The sequence below is a fragment of the Jaculus jaculus genome, chromosome 5 (assembly GCF_020740685.1).
Source record: "Jaculus jaculus isolate mJacJac1 chromosome 5, mJacJac1.mat.Y.cur, whole genome shotgun sequence".
In the NCBI taxonomy this organism is placed as follows: domain Eukaryota; kingdom Metazoa; phylum Chordata; class Mammalia; order Rodentia; family Dipodidae; genus Jaculus; species Jaculus jaculus.
The window spans coordinates 102,438,092-102,460,913 of NC_059106.1; the positions used below are offsets into that span (position 1 = coordinate 102,438,092).

General features: G+C 37.8%; 1 protein-coding gene across 2 annotated transcripts in view; it reads right to left on the reverse strand.

The window, feature by feature from the left end:
* Window positions 1–22,822, reverse strand: part of Dnai4 (dynein axonemal intermediate chain 4) — a 207,911-nt gene that overhangs the window by 153,951 nt on the left and 31,138 nt on the right. For both annotated transcript variants that reach the window (XM_045151138.1, XM_045151139.1), the window contains exons 2-6: window positions 18,337–18,514; window positions 17,058–17,242; window positions 15,292–15,404; window positions 6,174–6,330; window positions 1,030–1,169 (exon numbers count right to left, since the gene is read on the reverse strand). In XM_045151138.1, coding sequence (XP_045007073.1) covers window positions 1,030–1,169; window positions 6,174–6,330; window positions 15,292–15,404; window positions 17,058–17,242; window positions 18,337–18,514 — 773 coding nt within the window. The remainder of the gene's footprint in view (window positions 1–1,029; window positions 1,170–6,173; window positions 6,331–15,291; window positions 15,405–17,057; window positions 17,243–18,336; window positions 18,515–22,822) is intronic.

Consider the following 22,822-nt stretch of genomic DNA (forward strand, 5'->3'; position numbering starts at 1 on the left):
TCTCTGGAGGTTAGCATTTCAGGCAGTTGGGGGATGGGAGAGTGCAGGAGGCCTAGAGTTGTGCTGGAACTGTTCACGTGGTCCTGCCTGTAGTTCAGCAGCTCCTCAGGTAGCTCCTGCTACCTTCCCCTAGAGTTTCTTGAGTTTGTGAGGAGGCTGGTGTGAATGGAAAATCCCCTTACTTGGTCTCTGCGCCTGCAGCTTGGTAGCACTGGACAAGACAGACACAAGGATTCACATGGAATGGAGGGCCACAAGTGCCTTGGCAGGATTCTGTCAGTTTCCTCCTTTCTGGAAGATCTTGGTCTCTCCTGCTTCTCCACTATGGCAAATAACCTATACACATTCACTTTTTGGAAGAGAGTATATTTTTCTGTGGTTTTGCTTAAATCTCCCTAGGCTGGTTTGCTATGACTTCTATTCTGCCATCTTACCTGGAAGTCTATCTTTCTCTTTTCATACAAATAAATAGATGAAAATATTTTATTAAAAGATTACATGTGGTCTTTCTTCTGATTCTTCCATTGGCCTCACACTACAGATTTTTGTCTCAGCAATATCTTCAGGGATGTTATGTTGTAAACTCTGAGAGGTGGGAAGTGCAATTGTTAGAACACTGGTTCTAGGACAAAAACAAGTTAGCTAGCTTTTCTGCCTATCTTCTCATCTATGAAATGGGGAATATTAATCAAACCTGCCCTGCACAGAGTTGGGAACATTAAGTTACTTAATTTATGAAAGACTTAAATATCATGTGGCACATGCAAAATGTTAGTTATGCTGTACATTTTTTTAAAAAATCACTTCATATAATTTTAATGAATAATTAACAGAAAAATGTGGTTTGACATAAAATTCATAAAAACTAGACTGAAAATTATGCTTATCAAATATATTATATTGTTATTACTTATTAGCTTGTCAAGTTTTGAAATCTATAAACCACAGTACCAAGCTACTATTGTGATTTGAAGAAATTGTTTCCATTTTTGAGTCATAGAGTTAATCACTGAGAATAAAATACTTTACCTTTTTCTTCCATTATGATTTTATCACACTGAACCTCTTTATTCTTTGGTGCTCCATTAAACGTCTGCATCATTCTTTCAACATACAAGTCATTGCCTAATCTATTTCTACAAAGGATTTCATAGTTCTGATTTCTTTGGCTATATAAAAAAAAGCATAACTAATTAATAACAATGATTATGAAAACCTTGTTACTTCATCTTAAAAGCATTTTTATACTAAAAAAATTAAGTGACTATTAAAAAAGTCCCAAGGAAAAGATTTCACAACTTCCACCAAAGGAGTGTACCTTCTAATATCCCTACTGCTTTCCGTGTTCATCAGTAACATGCCAGCACTATTCTCAGAAGCATTATGAACTTTGATAGATATTTAAAGCCAAAATTCAAAATATTAACTTTGTGGCATCCTGTATATGTGATTTTCTGAACAAGTTAGTTCTGAGTATTTTTAGTTTTTGAATAATTTATGAGGAATTTAGAAATGTGTTTCTAATTTCTCAATGTATATGTGAATATGTCTTAGTTAAGATTTATGTTACAGGCCAGTAGAGATGACTCAGTCATTAAGGTACTTGTCTGCAAAGCCCAACAACCTGTGTTTGATTTCCCAGTACCCAGGTAAAGCCAAATGCACAAAATGGCACATGCATCTGGAATCCATCTGTAGTGGCAAGAGGTCCTGGTGTACCCATTCTGTCTGTCTCTCTTTTCTCTCTCTGCATGCAAATAAAAAATTTATGTTACTGAGTTTAAGGCTTATTGCACTGTGGTCACATATTTTAGTTTGCATAATTCTACTTCTTGGCCCTGGCCCCTAGTTGACTTATCAAAAACTGAGAGAGGGCTGGAGAGATGGCTTAGTGGTTAAGCGCTTGCCTGTGAAGCCTAAGGACCCCGGTTTGAGGCTCGGTTCCCCAGGTCCCACGTTAGCCAGATGCACAAGGGGGCGCACGCGTCTGGAGTTCGTTTGCAGAGGCTGGAAGCCCTGGCGCGCCCATTCTCTCTCTCTCCCTCTATCTGTCTTTCTCTCTGTCTGTCACTCTCAAATAAATAAATAAATAAAAATTTAAAAAAAAAAAAAAAACTGAGAGATGTGTTTAGGGCTGGGGTGATGGCTTAGCAGTTAAGGTGCTTGCCTATAAAGCCAAAGAACGTAGGTTTGACTCCCCAGGACCCATGTAAACCAGATGCACAAGGTGGCACATGTATCTGGAATTTGCAGTGGCTGGAAGCCCTGGCATGTCCATTCTGTCTCCCTCTCTTTCTCTCTCTCAAATAAATAAAGTTGTTGCTTTTTTAAGTACATTTAAATCATATATTTTAATAAGATATTTATCAGGTTTCCAATTTTTGTTTCATATGTTGGAATTATTTTATTGCAATATTTAAGCTTAACATTATTATACCTCCCTGTTATTATGAAGTAATCTTTATTCTTAATAATATAATTTTCTTTCTAAAGATTTTATGTTTTTTCCTACATTTTTCTTGTTTTAAAGACCTTCTCTTTAGGTAGACATGGTGGTACACACCTTTAACCCCAGCAATAGGTAGGAGGTTCCCTGTTTGAGGCAAGCCTGAGATTACATAGTGAATTCCAAGTCAGTCTGGACTAGAGTGAGATCCTACCTTGAAAAAAAAATCTCCTTATATTTGGTATTCCACAATGCACTAGGGACATATACTTTCTTTTTATTTCCATGGATTTAGTTTTATGGAAAACCCTCCTGCTCATTCTGAATAGTGAGTACTCCATTCTTCCTATTTTACCCTTTTGAAACACTGATTAATGCTTATACCATTATCTTAAACACTGTATATATTAGATTATTTTATTGTAAGCATACTATCAAACTTGCTTCATCTTTATAAGCCATTTTTGTATAACTATTCAGATTTTTCTCATTCTTTTAACCTAAATTATGATTAAATCAATGTTTCCTTTTGGAAAATTAAAAATTTTTATCCAAACATGATTCATGAGAACTTTTTTTTCTTTTTTTTTTTTTAAATTTTGTTTATTTTTATTTGAAAGTGACAGACAGAGAGAGAAAGAGGCAGAGTGAGAGAGAGTGGGCATGCCAGGACCTCCAGCCAATGCAAACGAACTCCAGATGCATGCGCCCCCTTATGCATCTGGCAAACGTGGGTCCTGGGGAATCGAGCCTCGAACCGGGGTCCTTAGGCTTCACAGGCAAGCGCTTAACTGCTAAGCCATCTCTCCAGCCCTTTTTTTTTTCTTTTTTAGACAGGGCCTCTTTCTAGTTTAGGCTAACTGGGAACTCAGTCTATAGCTCACACTGGTCTCAAAGTAAACAGTGATATAACTTCAGCCTTCCTAGTGCTAGGATTATAGACAGTTGTGGGCCACTACTTCCAGCTTTCAGTTTTAAATTTTAAAAATTTATTCAGTTGCAAATAGATACAAAGGGGAGAGAGAATGGGTGTGCCAGGGCCACTAGCGACTGCATATGCCACATGTGCATCTGGCTTTACATGGGTACTTGGGAATAGAACTTGGGTAGTTAGGCTTTGCAGGCAAATCGCCTTAACCACTGAGTCATCTCTCCAGCATCTCATGTTTAATTTTTTTAAATTGGTTTTTAGAGGTATGGTATCACTCTAGCTCAGGCTGACCTGGAATTCACTATGTAGTCTCAGAGTGTCCTCTACCTCCGAGTGCTGGGATTAAAGGCAAGCACCACCAAGCCCAGCTTCAGCTTTAATTCTTAATATAAATGTTTTAACTGTCTTACTTGAAATAGTTCATAAATGTTTTACATCCTACATCTTATCTGATCATATATACAGTCCTTAGAGTATAAATTTAAGGTCGTGTTTTGTTTTGGCAAATGTGTATACAACAGGCATGTATGCCTCCATTTTTGTGTGCCTAAATGTGGAAGCTAGGGATCAATGTCAGGTGTGTTACTCAATTGCTGTCCACCTTACTTGTTGAGACAAGTTCTCTCTCTGAACTTAGAGTTCATTCGTTTGTCTAAAATAGCTAGCAGCGGGCTGGAGAGATGGCTTAGCGGTTAAGCGCTTGCCTGTGAAGCCTAAGGACCCCGGTTTGAGGCTCGGTTCCCCAGGTCCCACGTTAGCCAGATGCACAAGGGGGCGCACGCGTCTGGAGTTCGTTTGCAGAGGCTGGAAGCCCTGGCGCGCCCATTCTCTCTCTCTCCCTCTATCTGTCTTTCTCTCTGTGTCTGTCGCTCTCAAATAAATAAAAAAAAAAAAATAAATAAATAATAAAAAAATAAAATAGCTAGCAGCAAGCCCCTGAGATCCTATCTCCACCCTTTCAGTGCTAGAGACATTGCACATTACATTTTATGAAGGTGATCCTGTCTCTACTTCTCCAGTACTGGAGATGTTGTGCCATGCTTTTTAATAAAATGTGGGTGCTGGAGATATGATCTTTATTTTTAACCAAATTTAATCTGAGGGAATTTTAAGATCTTAGGTATCCTTTCCCTCAAAGATTTGGCTACTTCTAAGTTAGAAAAAATTCTACTAACTTAAGACCACTTAAGAAAATGGAAATTTTGTGTATCAGGGGAAGGAAGCTGAGGATTAAGCCTAAGCCTTCACACATGCTAAGCATGCACTCTATCATTAAGGTACAACTCCAACCCATGAGTTCCTTTTGAAGATCTTTTTTCTTTTAATGATTTCCTTATTTATTTGCAAGCAGAGAAAGAACAGAAAAAGAGAATGGAGCAAACAAACATACTCCAGATGCATGCATTACATTGCACATCTAGCTTTACGTGGGTACTAGGGAATCAAATTGGGATCTTTAGGCAAGCACTTTAATCACTAAGCCATTTCTACAGCCCTTTCTTGAGGAGGATCTTAATACAAGAATCTTGCAGCTCAAATTATCATTGGTCTACAAAATCTGTGCAGTAACATTGTTCCCCACCTCTCTCCCACTTTGGTTTCAAATCAATTACCTAACCACTCCTTCCTTATCTTTCAGTAGTGTTGGGGATAAAACCAGGAGTCCCAAATATACAAAGCAGGTGATCTACCACAGACTACATTTCCTTATTAGTTAGGAGCTTTTAAGAGTGTGATTAATGTGCTGTTTTGTCTTATTAATATTTTTATTTATTTATTTGAAAGAGACAGACCAAGAGTGAGTATATGTCTCACACAAGGGCCGCTTGCCATTGCAAACAAACTCCAGACACATGTGCCACTTGGTGTATGTGGCTTTACATGGGTACTACAGAATGAAACCCAGGACTTTGGGTTTTGCAAGCAGGTACCTTTAACTCCTGAGCCATTTCTCCAGCCCCTATAATATACTTATTTTAAAATGTAATTTTACAAAATGCTGTATTTTATGTAGGGATAATGCCCTGTTTTAGTACTGTAGTAACTATTAATTTTGGACAGAGCAAGCCAGTGAAAAAAAAAATGTTCAGAGATGAAAAGTGGGATTACAAAATAATAAAAGATAAAAAGCTAACTCCAATCAGATACAACCATCCTTAATTTTCTCAACCTAACAACAAAGCATTCAAATGTATATAAGAATTACACTCATATTTATTAAGAGAAAGAAAATCCTACTTTAATGGAGTAAGTTCATTTATTTTTCTATATTTCCTAGTATGCATAAAAGTAATTAAAATACTTGTTGAAGTGTTATCTCTTGGTCTAATTTATTTTTAATTGATAAATAATTGTACATATTTCAGAGGTATAGTTTGGAGACAAGTCTACATTGTTTTGATTAAATCATGGTAATTAACATATCATTCACCTCAAACATTTATTCCTTTGGGATGAAAACATTCAAAACTGCTAGTGACATATTGACTACAGTCACACAAATGTATGAGAAAGACACCATAATCTCACATTCTTGACTGTACCTGCTGGCCACAATTCTTCCTTCTTCAGAAGTGCAACTGATTATAACGATATACTAAATCTATGGGCTTTTCTCATAGAAAAAGAATAACATACAATATAAACACTTCCATATCATTTAATGGGGAATGTATTACAAAAACACATATATCCTCATGTGTATCCAGAAATCTCTAAGGATACTTCATAGAAATAAGAACTCATGATTCAGCATTTGAATTATAGAAGCAATGTGGATGACTGAGCTATACATACGTTATTTTCTCAGCTTCTTCAGATTCAACAGAGATCATGACTGTTGGCAGGTCAAAAAATCTCAATGTTTCCGTCTCTGTAAGAATTATCTCTATATTCTTTTCCAGGTCTTCTTTTGTTATGATTATTTCAGGTGTTGCCTTCATAACACGTAAGTCTAAAACACATAAGTCATCTGCTAGTTTGCACCTTTCTACCTACAGCATACTAGGATGAGTCATACACTGAAGGTGTCTTTATATAGCAGTCGGTTTAAACCTCTCTAAATCCAAAAGCCCCAAAACCATCTACTTTGTTGATTATAGGTATCAGTTCTAGCTTACCATCATACTTATAGTCCTAACTCAAAGGGCATCCCAGTACAAGTATTCCACAGTAATGATAGGGATTATGGGGCCAAGTGTGATACTACTGAGAAAGTTTCTTCTCGGCAAAACTGTGCTTATCAGAACTATTCATGTCTTATTAAAGATTTTTATTATATAAAAGAAACTAATAATATTAGTTTATAACAATTCTAGATGTACAAAAAAAGTTAATAAGATAGCATGGGTCTGAGTTCCTGGCGCAGTTAGTGTGTGGGCAGGCACTGCAGTCTGCTGGACCCATTTCTCCCCACTCCTACGGCCTGGGTCTGAGTTCCCTTGGTCATAAATGTGTGGGCAGTGAGGCAGTCTGGAGTCAGTAGGTCAGTAGGCCAGCAGGCCAGTAGGCCAGACCCATTTCTGTCCCCTCCCACCGCCAGGGTCTGAGTTCCCTGGGCAGACAGTGTGAGGGTGGGCTCAGTAGTCTGGAGTGAGTAGGCCAGATCCATTTCTGGTCCCCTCCCACAGCACAGGTCTGAGTTTCCTGCCCTGTCAGTGTATGGGCTCCTCCCACCTCCATTCTGGTCCATGTCCTGGAGGGCTCAGCACAAAGTAGGCCAGATCCCTGTTCCCTTATTCCTCCTAGTCCCCTGGTCCTGGTAGGTCCCATTGTGCCTTGCTCAGGGAGGCCTGACTCTTGTGTGAGCTGTGGAACCAGGCCTTTTGCTCTGGTATCTTGCCTGGACATTGAATACCAACATCCTGGTTCACCTGAGTCAGAGGGTGAACAGGCCAAATGACACAAACTGGCTTCCTCCTCAATAAAATAAAGAGTGGGTAGACAACAATGCAAAAAAGTCATTAAAAGTCAGAAAACTGAGAGATGTGCACCAAGGATGTATAGTCCTACTACATAGCCCTCAAATGAAATCAACAGAAATTCATCCCCAAAATGAAAACACAGCAACCAATAATACCCTGATAAAAAAATCTCTGATCTTGAAGCAAACTATCAAAGAACCAACAATTGTATCAATGAAATTGAACAGAATCATCACCTAGAGCATTCAGCTTTTGACAGTAGGCTTAACTTAATGGAAGAAAAACCCTCCAAACAGATATGAATAAATTAAAGGTAGGTCAAGAAATGAACGACCTCAACAATTGGTTGCTGAAACTTAATGAAGATTTGATCAGATGCAAGAATGAAGGATTCAAGAAAATCAGAATTCGAATTGAAATCATACCTCAAAAAAGACATGAACCCTATACAAAACATCACAATAGAAAACAAAAATCAAATAGAATTTATGAAAACCTCTCTATAACCCCTCACCAACAGAGTTACTCATGTAGAAGACAGAACCTCTGACCTGAAAGATAGAACAGAAGAAATTGACTGGGAGGCCCAAAACTCAAAGTTCAAAAAATCAAGTGAACAGAAAACAAGGGAACTGTAGGACACTCTAAAACAACCAGACATCCAGATCATGGGCATATGAAAAGGAGAGGAAATTGAGATCGCTGGCATAGAAAACATACTCAACAAAATTATTGAAGAAAATTTTTAGAATCTTGCAAAACAGAGGCCCATCCAGATACAAGAAGCCCACAGAACACCAAACAGGCAGGACCAAAAAAGAAACTCTCCAAAACACATCATAGTTAAAACCTTTAACAATAAAAACAAAGAGGGAATGTTAAAAGCAGCAAGAGAGAAGCAATTCATAACATACAAAGGCAATCCCATTAGAATAACTTCAGATTTCTCAACTGAAACCCTATAAGCCTGAAGGGCCTCGAATAGAACACATCAAAGTCTGAAAAACTATGGTTTCAAACCCAAGATACTTTACCCAGAAAAAGTATCCCTCATAAGGGGTGGTGAAAGAAAAACTTTCCATGAAAAAATCAACTCTATAATTATATGAACACAAACCCAAACTTAGAGAGAATACTTCAGGGATTATTCCACACAGAACAGTCAAAAACAAATCTTAGGAGCCAACAAGAAGAGGATCACAATAACCAAAATATAACAGGATCAAAACAGTACATAACACAAGTAAGCACCAAATCACATAAAACACCTCATCATGGCAGGGATTCATTCAAACCTCACAGTAATAACCTTAAATATTAATGGTCTTAACTCACCCATCAAAAGATACAGTCTATCAGGATGGATCAAAAGACTGGACCCTTCTATCTGCTGTCTTCAAGAAACCCACCTCACCACTAAAGATAGATGCTGCCTTAAGGTGAAAGATTGGAAAATGGCATTCCAAGCAAACAGAAATAAAAAAAAAAAAAACAAGCAGGTGTTACTATATTAATATCTGATAAAATAGACTTCAAATCAAATGTAATCAAAAAGGACAAACAAGGTCACTTCTTACTCATCAAGGGAATGAACCAACATGAGCACATCACAATCATAAACATATTTGCCCCAAACACATGGGCACCACAGTTTATAAAACAAAATCTATTCAACAATAAAACAGAAATAAATACCAACACCATCATAGTTGGAGACTTCAATACTCCACTATCATCAATAGATAGATCATCCAAGCAGAAAATCAACAGGGAAATAATAGAGCTCAACAACATCACAGATCAACTAGATCTTAGGGATGTCTACAGAACATTCTACCCCAACTCTAAAGAATACACATTATTCTCAAAAGCCCACAGAATCTTCTCCAAAATTGACCATATGTTAGGCCATCAAGCATGCCTTCATAACGTCAGTAAAACTGAAGTAACTTCCTGCACCATGTCAGATCACAATGCTTTAAAGCTAGAAATCAACAAGAGATACATCAAGAATGCCACCAACTCCTGGAGACTAAACAACATACTTTTAAATAATGAATAGGTCATGCAAGAATTCAAAAAGAAATTGTAAAATTCCTAGATTTGAATGATCAGAAATGAAAAAGGAGAGATCACTATATCAATGAAGTTGTAAGAATCATCAGAGCATACTTCCAAAACCTCTACTCCACAAAATTAAATAATCTGGAAGAAATGGATGAATTCCTAGACACATACCACCTACCCAAACTAAACTCAGAACAGATTGATCTCCTAAACAAAACTATCACATCCATCAAGATTGAAAAGCTAATCAAAAACCTCTCCAAAAAGAAAAGTCCAGGACCAGATGGCTTCTCAGGTGAATTCTATCAAACCTTCATAGAAAAATTGAAACCAATTTTTCCGAAACTATTCTGCAGAGACCAGGGAATCCTCCATGACTCCTTTAATACCAAAACCAGACAGATGCAACAAGAAAAGAAAATTATAGGCCTATATCCCTAATGAACTTACATGCAAAGTTCCTGAACAAAATCCTTCCAAACCAAATTCAACAAGACATCAAAAGCATTACCCACCTTGATCAGGTAGGCTTCATCCCAGGTATGTAGGGATGGTTGAACATAAGGAAATCAGTCAATGAAATTCACCACATAAATAAACTGAATCATAAAAACCACATGATCATCTCAATTGATGCAGAGAAGGCCTTTGAAAAACTATAACACCACTTCATGATCAAAACACTGGAAAGAATAGGCATAGACAGTTTATATCTCAACACAATAAAGGCTATATATAAAGCTCCTAAAGCCCAAATAATTGTAATAGGGGAAAAACTCAAGGAGTTCCCACTGAGATCGGGAACAAGACAGGGGTGCCAACTCTCACCACTCCACATCAACATAGTAATAGAAGTACTAGCCCAAGCAATAAGACAGGAGAAAGAAATAAAAGGGATTCAAATTGGAAAGGAAGAAGTTAGCCCTATTTGCAGATGACATGATCTTATGTATAAATGATCAGAAAGTCTCCATCCCAAAACATCTAAAGGCAATAAATTCCTTCAGCACAGTGGCAGAATACAAAATCAATGCACAAAATCAGGAGCTTTTCTATATGCAAAGGACAAATATAGAGGGAAAGAAACCAGTGAGACTGTCCCATTTCAGTAACAACAAAAAATTAAATACTAGCAAAGTATGTGAAAGAACTATGTAATAAAAACATAATACTCAAGAAAGAAACATAGGAGGACTTAAGAAGATGGAAGGACCTGCCATGTTCCTGGATAGATAGAATTAATATTGTGAAAATGACAATTCTACAAAACGCAGTATACAGATTTAACACAATACCAATGAAAAAACCAATATCATTCTTCATGGAGACTGAAAAAATGATCTCAAAATTCATATGGAATGGCAGAAGGCCTCATATATCCAAACATATCTTCAGCTAAAGAAACAACTCTGGTGGTATCACCATACCTAATACAAAGCTATATTACAAAGCCATAGTCACAAAAACAGCATGGTATTGGAATAAAAACAGAAAAATAGACCACTGAAACAGAACTGAAGAGCCAGACTTTTAGGGCAAGTAACTATAGCTACTTGATCTTCAAAAATGTGCCAATAAGGCTGGGCATGGTGGCACTCACCTTTAATCCCACCCAGCACTCAGGAGGCAGAGGTAGGAGGATCGCCATGAGTTCGAAGCCACCCTGAGACTCCATAGTGAATTCCAGGTCAGCTGGAGTGAGAACCTACCTCAAAAAAACAAACAAAAAAAAAAAAGTGAAAAAAAAATGCCAATAATGTAGGCTGGAGAAAGACAGCATCTTCAACCCATGGTGCTGGACAAATTGTATGACCATATGTAGAAAAATGAAATTAGACCCACTCATTTCGCCATACAAAAAAAAAAAAAAATCAAGTCCAAATGGATTAAAGACCTCAATATAAGACCGGAAACACTTCAACAAGTGGAAGAGAAAATAGGAAGCACACTCTACAATATAGGACTGGGAAAAGACTTCCTGAACAAAACTCCAGTAGCCAAGGAAATTAAACAAGCACTCAACCAACGAGAGCTCATGAAATTAAAAAGCTTTTGCACACACAAAAATACCATAAACAGAGCCAATAGAGTACTCACTGAATGGGAGAAAATCTTTGCCAGCTATAACACTGACAGAGCCTAATATCTATAATCTACAAGGAACTCAAAAAAAAAAAAAACAATAAAAATATCCAACCACTCCATAAGGGGGGCACAGAAATAAATAGGGAGTTCTCAGTGGAAGAATTACAAATGACTAACACACACTTAAGAAAATGTTCAACATCCTTAACCATTAAGGAAATGCAAATTAAAACAACTATGAGATTCTGCCTTCCTCAGTAAGGATAGCAAACATTAAAAAATCAAATAAAAACAAATGTTGGCAAGGAGAAATAGAAACCCTCATTCACTGTTGGTGGGAATGTAAGCTGGTATAACCACTGGAGAAATCAATTTAGAGACTCCTGAAAAGGATGAATATAGAGTTACCAGCAGACCTGTTATTCCCTTACTGGGCATTTACCTAAAAGCTCCACTTCTCAGTTCAGAGAGATTTTTGCTCAACCATGTTTAGAGCTGCTCAATTCATAATAGCTAAAAACTGTAATCAACCCAGGTGCTCATCATTGGATAAATGAATAACCAAGATGTGGTATATCTACATGATGGAATTCTACTCAGTAGTAAGGAAAAAAGAAACACTGAAATTTGTAGAAAAATGGTTGAACATGGGACAGATCATTTTAAGTGAACTCACAGAAACACAATCGCATGATCACACTCATCTGCAATTCCTAACCTGGATCAGCTCAAGTTGCTGACATAACTGAATAGCATCTTGAAGCTTGGACAATAGGGGGGGCAGGGCTTGGGGGAAGAAAAAGGGGGGGGGGCATAAAATCTGAACCCAAATTGAACTGGTACCATAGAATCCTATATCCCAGAAATCAGACTAAAAGGTTGAACCGTCAACAGGACCTTAGAGGGAACACCTGAATCGAAAGGACCTGGTGAGAGTGAGATGAAACCTAACCTCAAATTTCTCCTGTTTCTCTTCTCTGGATTTTGCTTGTTTCTTTTCCCTTGGTGCTGGCCTGTAATTCCTACCAGGATGTGGTCTACATCCACAATGAGCTACAGAGCAGAGAGACCTACTAGATCTCCCAAAACAAACAAGATAGGCTTCTGTCAGAGCACTTCATTACCCACCAGAGGTTAATGGTAAGATCCTACTGCTGAAGAGAACATATGTGGTTGGCAGAGACCATGGAGACAACTAATTGGAATCCAGAGGAGAGCCAGTCCTCAGATAAATAGCCCATCAAGTGCTGGAAGGAACTACATGAGCTACCATGGAAAAGTGGCCAACATCTGTCCAAGCAACTCAAAGTCTAAACAACTCAGAAGCAAAAAATCTGACATGATGCTCATACAAGTGCAATAGTGGCACACAGCCATGGTGGGTAACCAACTGCTCTTGGATTGGCTAACAGATCCACTCAGCAGAAAGGTAACCATATCTGGAACTGGGAAAGAAGTCAGAATCATATCCAGATAATGATTCTGCTTACCATTGCCAAGCTCCCACTAACCTTACACTATAAAAGTATCTAAACCCTTATATTTCTCTCTAAATTAATAATGGCTATCCCATTTAACTGGTGTTAACTTCGCTCTCCATTGGAGAATCTGCTTCTCTTTTTCAGATGGGAACTGGACTTAAGGAGATAAAGGACCTAGCGCATGCCACCCCAGCCTCAGCTGAAACCACAGAGGAACTAAGGAAATGAGCAAGAATGCTGCACACTCAGTTAAGCTGTTATCAGCACAAGGATGATGGAGAAAGATACTGAGGACACTCAATACCTACCAAACCAGATATCATGATGCTCCTAAGTACCCATCACTGAAGTAGACTTAAAGTGTTCCCAGCATGGGTGGAGAGATGGCTTAGTGGTTAAGGCACTTGCCTGCAAAGCCAAAGGACCCAGGTTTGATTCTCCAGGTCCCACATAAGCCAGATGCTCAAGGTAGCGCACGCATCTGGAGCTCATTTGTGGTAACTAGAGGCCTTGTCATGCCCATTCTCCCTCCCTCTTTCTTGTGAAATAAATAAAAATAAATAAAATAAAATAAAATAAAATGTTCCCAGCACAGCTCAGGGAATCTTGCAGAAGAGGGTGCAGAATGATTGCTAGAGCCACAAGTTGGGACATTTTGCACAGAGACATTGCCTCTCCCCCATAACTGACTGCTGCTCCATAATGCATGACCCACGACACCCATGGGATTGACCTGCATCCCCAATGAGGAAGGCCTTTTCAGAAAAGGGGCAGGGAGGAAGGAGGGAAAGGATGATACCAACATGTGATGTTTACATACAAAACAAGTCCATATCTAATAATAAGAAATAAAATATATATTTAAAAAGTTAACACATGTTAGAGTTCCTGTACCATTTATATCATCTTTCCCTACTTTAAACATTACTATGGTACACCTGGTACAAGTAATGAAAACGTTAGCATGGTACACCTAGTACAAGCAAGGTATGTGTTACTGTAGTATGCCTAGCACAAGCAATGAACCAGTATAGATACTTTATCATCTGAAGTATTTATTCCAGCTTCCTGTTTCTAATGTCATTTGAGAACTGTTATTTTTCTATTCCAGCATATTCATTAAGATAGCACATTCAATCATGCCTATTTTCTTTCTAGACTATTAGCAGTTTGACAGCTTCTCACTTTGCCTGTTGAAGGACTGCTGGTCATACATTTTGCTTCAATTTAGGTTTTCCTAAAGCTAGACATAGGCTGTAGGTTTCTGGAAGACTACAGTATTGTGCTCATCTCATATCAATGCCATCAACATAATTTATCAAACACTAACTTTGACCAAGTGGCTGAGGTTGTTTTGTCCAGTTTCTGGTTTTATTCTTCCCTTTCCCCTTCATACACTACACTCTGAAGGTTACCAGGATAGGGAGTGAAGCTACACCTTGAGAGAAAAAAATCTATATATTTAGATTTTTTACAGAAGTTTATTTTTTATCTTTGCCTTTCTAATTGCTATTTAAGTATAGACTCAGACATTTATTTTATGAGATGGATTAGAAGCTATTTCTATACTGCTACTTTTTTGTTAAAATTATTCTGCCTTTGGCTAAGAGGCTCTCTAATGGCTTCTGTGTCCCTTTTGTACAGTTTTGTCCAAACATTTTCTAATTCATCTTGTACATTTCCAAACCAAATAGGTTATTTCTCTAAAAATCCTCTTTTTTAATTTTAGTGGATATTTTTATTTTTTAATTTATTTTAGAAAGAGAGGGAGAGAGACAGAGAGAAAGAGAATGGGTGCACCAGGGCCTCCAGCCACTGGGTGGAGTCCTGGGTAAGCGAACCAGGATCCTTTGGCTTTGCAGGCAAATGCCTTAACTGCTAAGCCTTCTCTCCAGCCTATAAATCCTCTTTTGTACATTGAAGAATGGTACGTGGGACAAAAATCTAAGCATTTGTTTACTTCACAAATAGCACATGGTTTACTTAGCCACTATACTTATTATCTGTTGGCAAATTGAAGTAAAAGAATGATGACTTCCAAATGCAGACTTGTGGAGGAGCTATGTAGGAATTACTAGAAAAGTTTCTCTTAGATAGGAGGAGTGAGAACCAAACCCAGGGCCTTGTACATATTAGGTACGCAGTCTGCCACTGAAATACATACCAGTTCTTTCTCATATCTTCAAGCCTAAGTAAGAAAAGGAAGGATCCTATAACACTATACAGATCACAACAAAGTGACCTAGGTCTTACAAACATATGATAATCTCATTAAATGAGTGGGGGTAGGAGAGTACAAGTAAATATCACTGCAAAATACTGAAACTAAAATTAAAGACAAAAGTGTATTTTTATTACCTGTAAAACTAGCCAGCCTTTCTCTTTTATAAGATGGTTCTTCTAGGTCCTCTGTTATTGATTCAGTTGTTGATACGCTTGACTTAGAAACTGAACTGCTTCCTAAAACTGACCTTTAAAAGTGATCAACATTACTCACTTAACATGTTTATGGGAATAAATACTTAAATTATATTATCAGATAGACAAATCAAATATGCTATAATCATAAGCAACAGAGATCAAAATAAAGTTACTTTAAATATTGTTTTTAAATGTTCTTTAAAAACACTCGTCTAGTAAGGACACATCAAATCCATGCCTAACCAATGTTTTCCCAATGCATTTAGGACAAAAATCTAAACATAGCTACCTCCTCAGACTTCTCCTCTTCCTTATTACTCTTATCATTTTGTTGTTGGTTTTTTAGTTCCTCGACCTTAGAGTTTTCTCACTTAAGATTTATCCTAGGACAATGCTCTTCCTTTCTTTTACCTGATTTCTGCCCATTGTTCAAATCTCATCTTAATATGATTTGTCCAATTTTATAAAGGTACTCTAAAATTTTAATTTTAAAAGACATACACACAACAGAAAATCAATGGAAGAGTGCAAAAATAAATGTTCTTAAATGCAAGATATTAATAGCAGTCCATGATCTACACATTTCTTTTTATGTTTATGGCTTCAAGTGCCCACCAGGAGTGGGTCAAGTTTATTGGAAGAACCTTGGTTTCATCTGCATTCATATGCCTTCTGTGTGCAGATATGGAAGGAGACTCTACATCAGTATATAACTGCTCTGCACTTTAACAAAGAAACAAAACCTAGAATATAGATTTTTATAGAAACATAGGGTGGGAAAAGCCACACCCTGTTATGAAATGAAAGATAAAAAGGCTGAACAAAAATGAAGAAACTGGCTGGAGAGATGGCTTAGTGGTTAAGCACTTGCCTGTGAAGCCTAACGACCCTGGTTCAAGGATCGACTCCTCAGGAGCCACATTAGCCAGATGCCCAAGGTGGTGCATGCATCTGGAGTTCATTTGCAATGGCTGGAAGCCCTGGCACGCCATTCTCTCTCTATATATATATCTGCCTCTTTCTCTCTGTGTCTGTCTCTCTCAAATAAATAAATAAATTTTTTAAAAAATAAAGAAACTGAGGAAAAATGCCTAATGGGAATTTTTAATCAATGTATGTGATATTAACCCCTTCTTCTGGTTCCTTGGGAAATCTGAAGTAAAATATATACACATCTCATAAAAGTTTTGGAGGGCTGGAGTGATGTCTCAGTGGTTAAGTTGCTTGCCTGCAAAGTCGAAAGACCTGAGTTCAATTCCCCAGTACCTATACATAAAGCCAGATGCACAAAGTGGCATATGTGTCCAGAGTTCATTTGCAATAGTAGAGGACCTGGTGTGCCCACTCTCTCTCTCTCTCTCTGTCATGTACACACACACACACACACACACATATATATATTTATTTATTTATACATACATAATATACATACATACATATATATAATCTGCCTCTTTCTTTCTCTACATAAATAAATAATAAATAAAATGCTAAAAAAAACTTTTAAAAAGTTTTGGAGTCAATGTGCAGGAACTCTGAAGCCATGAAGAGCTAGCTCAGCATAGAATTACAGCATGAGGAACAGACATGACATACTCCAATAGATTGAAGATGGGAGATTAGAAAATTATGTGATATATGTATGTAATATACACAGAATGACAATATATGATATAAAATAACTAAAGAACAATATACTCCACCTTGTAAACTGTCCTAACATACTAGGATTTACTGTGTTCTGATACAGGCTATAAGAGGAAATAAAGTCTGATCCAAGTGATCCTTCTTGTGATGTCAATAGTTTATTTGGCTTGGCGGTACCCGAAAGTGGATCTGGATGATAAAGAGGCCGGGGGGTAACATCAACTCCATTCATATCCAGTACCTGCAGAAAATTATTATTTAAATGAAATAACTAACAAGACATGGTTTAAAACAAGTGCTATAAATTAGTAGGAAAATACTGAGCATAATGTTTTCATATAAGGTAAATATAAAAACTGGTAGTTTGGGGCTGGAGAGATTGCTTAATGGTTGAGGCACTTGCAGGCAAAGACTAAGGGCCCAGGTTTCATTTCCCAGTACCCATGTAAGCCAGATGCATGAGGTGGTGCATTAGTTTGGAGTTCATTTGCAGTGGCTAGAGGCCTATGCTCTCTCTCTATTTGCCTCCTCCTCACTCTCTCTCCCTCCTTCTCTCAAATAAATAAAATATTTAAAATTGGTAATTTTATGCTTTAAAATTTAACTATGCATACATTAGAAACCTTATTTATAGGAGATATATATATATGTATGTATGTATATGCATATATGTATATGTGTGTGTGTGTGTGTGTGTGTGTGTGTGCAGTGCTCGAAAAGGGGCTATATAGTCTGTTAAACATAGGGTAATTTTGTCATTGAACATCATATACTACATATGTCACTGAACATTATACAACCTAGATGGTAATCCCAGCACTTAGGAAGTGAAGGCAGGAGGATCAGGTGTTTAAGGTTAGCCGTAGCTATGTAATGAATTAAGAGGACAATCTGGGCTATATGAAGCCCTATTTCAAAAAAGAATCAAAAAAATGACCAATATCTGTATCACACCTTCCAAGGCTCAGGTTCTAATGCAGAAGAGGTGGCGGAAAGAGTGTAAGAGCCAAAAGAAGGGCAGAACTCCATACAACATGCTCCCTCCAGACACAAAATGGCCTAGATATCCATGGCCTCACAGTGCCTAGCATTACCTGCATAAGACCATCATAAGAGGAGGAAAAGATCAAGACATCAAAAGCAAAAGAGAGACTGATTGAGATGGGAAGGGGGTATGATGGAGAGTGGAGTTTCAAAGGGTTAAGTGGGGGGGGGGGGGTATTACCATGAGGTATTTTTTATAATCATGGAAGTTGTTAATAAAAAAATTAAAAATTTTAAAAAATGATCAAGCTTTTCATGGATACACAAATTCAAAATTCTCACAAAAATTACCTGTATTGTCTTGTTGCTGGGAATATTCATTTTTTCTACCGTCTTCATTTCAGGCAAAGTAATTATAGTTTTGGAGATGCCTATTCTGCTCTGATTTGCACTACCATGTCCTTTCAGTGCATTTGTTTTTACAGGGCCAATAAAGCTAATTGACTTCCTTTGTTGCATGCCACTATTCCTATACAGGGAAAAGAAATAAATGCAGAGGATACAGAATTACACAGAAAAACCAACAAGCAATAACAAAAGTAGACATTTATTTAGAAGCATGAACAATCTAAACATATATCGTGAACTAACAACTACTTGAGAACTTGCTTTGTACAAGTGTAGTTCAAGAGAGTTTAAATGTACTCAGTCACATTTCTCTTCACAATAACCTTAGTATTATCATTTTCTGTAAAGACACAAAGGCTTAAAGGAAAACATTCCAACCAGACTTGAAATGTGATCCAAGCAAGAAGATACAAAGATACAGAGTTGGACTTTCATTTCCTTATCTATATTTTATCTTATTTGTTTGAGAGAGTGAGAGGCAGATAGAGATAGAATGGGTATGTCAGGACCTTCAGCCACTGAAACAAACTCCAGACACATATGCCACCTTGTGCAACTGGTTTACATAGGTCCTGGGGAATCAAACCTGGGTTCTTTGGCTTCTCAGGCAAGCACCTTAACAGCTAAGCCATCTCTCCAGCCCTTCCTTATCTATAAAAAGAGGATCATATGCCTTATTCAAAGGTTGTCATGAGAATGAAGTAAATTATTCACACATCATGGTTAAGGAGTTACATAATTATATATAAACAATAAAGGTGAGAAAAGAGTATTATGCTTTCTGCTTTAAAAATACATAAATTTTAGTAAGAAAATTATAATCAAAATATTTGTATCCAGGAAGAATAATTTATTTCACTTGAAGATTTGGCCTGCCCTTTATCTAGCAATAATTCTGGCATTCCATACTGTAAACCATTGTGAGGTGCTAAGGATCTTCTCTTGGAGTTGCAAAGGAAATGGGCTTAAAAAAAAAAAAAAACATTTTTAGCAATACTTTATAAATTGTAAAAGATAATGAAGTAACTTTTTTTTTTCCCCTTTGGCATGTGTGCATGTAGTGTGTGTGATGTATATATAGTATATGCATGGATATTTCAGACAAAGAATTCTGAAACACAATTATTATAAATATATACAACACACTTAAAAAGAGTGTTTGAGGAAACCTCAATGAAATGCAAGACAGTTCAAGCAATCAACTAAAAAGAACTCTATAAGGCATCTAAATAAATGTATAAGAAATGAACAAATGTCAAGAAAACACAAGCAATCAACTAAATGTAATGAGAAAGTCAAACCAAGAAATAAAAGTGGAACTCAATGAAGAGATAGGGACACTGAAAAGCAAAACAAAGTCAAAAATAAATAACTCAATTAAAAAGCTCCCAGGAAAGCCATACCAACAGAATACCATAAAGAGGACAAGAATATCACTATTTGAGGACAAAGGAGAAGAAAAAGAACAAGAGGCCCAAATCAATGACATGTTCAAATAAATCATATGGAACTTGAGAAAAATGTGGGATCCCATAAAACAAATACTTTCATGAGGTCATACAAGAAGAACTTCAGGTCAGTGGCATAGAAAATATTTTCAATAAAATTACAGAAGAAGGACTACAGAGGAGGTTCAGTGTTTAAAGGTGCTTCCTTGGTAAGTTTGGTGGCCAGGGTTCAATTCCCTAGTACTCACATAAAGCCAGATACCAAAGTAGTATATGCATCTGGAGTTTGTTTGCAGTGGCTAGAGGCCTTGGTGTGCCCTTCCTCCATTGGTCCCTTCCTCTCTCCCTCCCTCCCTCCCTTCCTCCCTTCCTTCTTTCCTTCCTCTATATCTGTCTCCCTCTTTCTACCTAATAAAATATTAAAAACTTACTGAAGAAAAATTTCCAAACCTTACAAAAGACAGATGCATTCAGGCACAAGAGACATACAGAACACCAATTAAACAAGATTAGAAAAGAAACTCCCCATGTCACATTATAGTTACAACACTAAACACAAGCAAACAGTAATTAAAAGCAGCAACATAGAAATAGCTCATTAGCAAAACATTAGAATAGCATCCTACTTTTAAATGGAAAGGCTAAATGCCAGAAAGACTTGGAATGAAGTATTTCAAACATTAAAAGATCAAAGCTGTCAATCCAAACTACTATACCCATTCAAAATTGTCCCTCATAAAAATAAAGAGAAAGAAGCCAAGCGTGGTGGTGCACGCCTTTAATCCCAGCACTCGGGAGGCAGAGGTAGGAGGATCACCGTGAGTTCAAGGCCACCCTGAGAATACAGAGTGAATTCCAGGTCAGCCTAGACTAGGGTGAAACCATACCTTGAAAAAACAAAATAAAATAAAATAAATACAAAGAAAAACTTTCCATGATAAAAACTGGCTACGTGCTAGAGATGGCTTAGTGTTTAAGGCACTTGCCTGTGAAGCCTAAGGACCCAGGATCAACTCCTCAGAACCCACATAAGCCAGATGCACATGGTAGCACATGCACCTGGAGTTCCAAAATAAAGAAAACAAAAAATAGCTATGGTGAGTACTGGATGTAATACAATGAACTGACAATAACAGGCTACAAGAGAAGGGGTTAGGAAGATGGCTCAATGGTTAAAGGAACTTGCTTGCAAGGCAGCTGGCCCAGGGTTCAATTCCCCAGTATCCACATGAAGCCAGATGCACAAAGTGGTGCATGCATGTTGAGTTTGCACTGGTTTCCATTCAAATTCTCTCTCTCTTCTCACAAATAAAAGTTTTTGGGGGGGCTGGAGAGATGGCTTAGTGGTTAAGCGTTTGCCTGTGAAGCCTGAGGACCCCGGTTCAAGGCTTGATTCTCCAGGACCCACGTTAGCCAGATGCACAAGGGGGTGCACGTGTCTGGAGTTCGTTTGCAGCGGCTGGAGGCCCTGGAGTGCACATTCTCTCTCACTCTCTCTCTCTCCTCCTCCTCCTCTTTGTCACTCTCAAATAAATAAATAAAAATAAACAAAAAAAAAGTTGTTTTGTTTTAAACTAGAACAAAGAGGCTGGAGAGCTGGCTTAGTGGTAAAGGTGCTTGCCTGCAAAGCCTAAGGACTTGGGTTCAATTCCCCAGCATCCACATAAAGCCAGATGCACAAGATGGTACATGCTTCTGGATTTTGTCCATTTGCAGTGGCTAGAGGCCTTGGCATGTCCATTCTATTATCTATCTATCTGTCTGTCTGTCATCTGCCTCTTTCTCTAACATTATCAAATAAATTTAATGAATGTGTTTAAAAAAAAACAGCTTGGTGTGGTGGTGGCATGCCTTTAATCCCAGAATTTGGGAAGCAGATATAGAAGGATCTCTGTGAGTTTGAGGCCACTCTGAGGCTACATAGTGAATTCCAGGTCAGCCTGCAATTCAGCCTAGAATACAGCTCAAAAGAACAAAAAAGTAAATTATAAAAACAAAAAAAGAGCTAGACAATGCTGTGAATTCAAGGGACTGCAGAATGAGTTTTAGGTCAGGCTGGATTAGCGTGAGATCCTCTCTCTCACACACACAAACACACACACACGCACACGCGCGCACACACACACACACACACACACACACAGCTGGGTATGGTGGTGCACACCTTTAATTCCAACACTTGGGAGGCAGAGGTAGGAGGGTCACTGTGAGTTCAAGGCCAGCCTGGACTAGATTGAGACCCTACCTTTAAAAAAATTCAGGGATGGCTTAGCAGTTAAGGCGTTTGCCTGCAAAACCAAAGGACCCACGTAAGCCAGATGCACAAGGGGGCACACAGTTCTGGAGTTTGTATGCAGTGGCTGGAAGCCCTGGAGCGCCTATTCTCTCTCTTTCTTTCTCTGTCAAATAAATAAATATATAAATACTTTTTTAAAAAATCAAACAAACAAAAAACTAGAATAGTTGTTAAAGAATATGCACATAAAGAAAATAACAAATGTAGGAGCTGGAGAGATGGCTCAGCAGTTCAAGGCATTTGCTTACAAAGCCTAATGGCCTGCGTTTCCAGTACCCATGTAAAGTCAGATACACAAAGTGGTATGTGTGCCTGAAGTTCACTTTCAGTGTCAGGAGGCCTCAGTCTCTCCCCTTCTCTTTTCTCCATTCTTCTTTCACAATTGTGAAAATAGCAAACTCTACAAAATCATCAACATAGCAAGGATTAAGTCACATAAATAAACAAAAACATATGATCATTGCAATAGATGTAGAAAAGGCCTTTGACAAAATACAATACCTCTTCATATGATTTCAACAATGGAGAAACTAGGGATGAAAAGATCATATCTCAACATAATTAAGGCTATCAACAACAAACCTAAGGTCAATATCATACTAAATGGGGGAAAACCAGAAGCATTCCCACTAAGTTCTGGAACAAGACAGAGGTGTCCACTCTACTCACTGCTATTTATCATAGT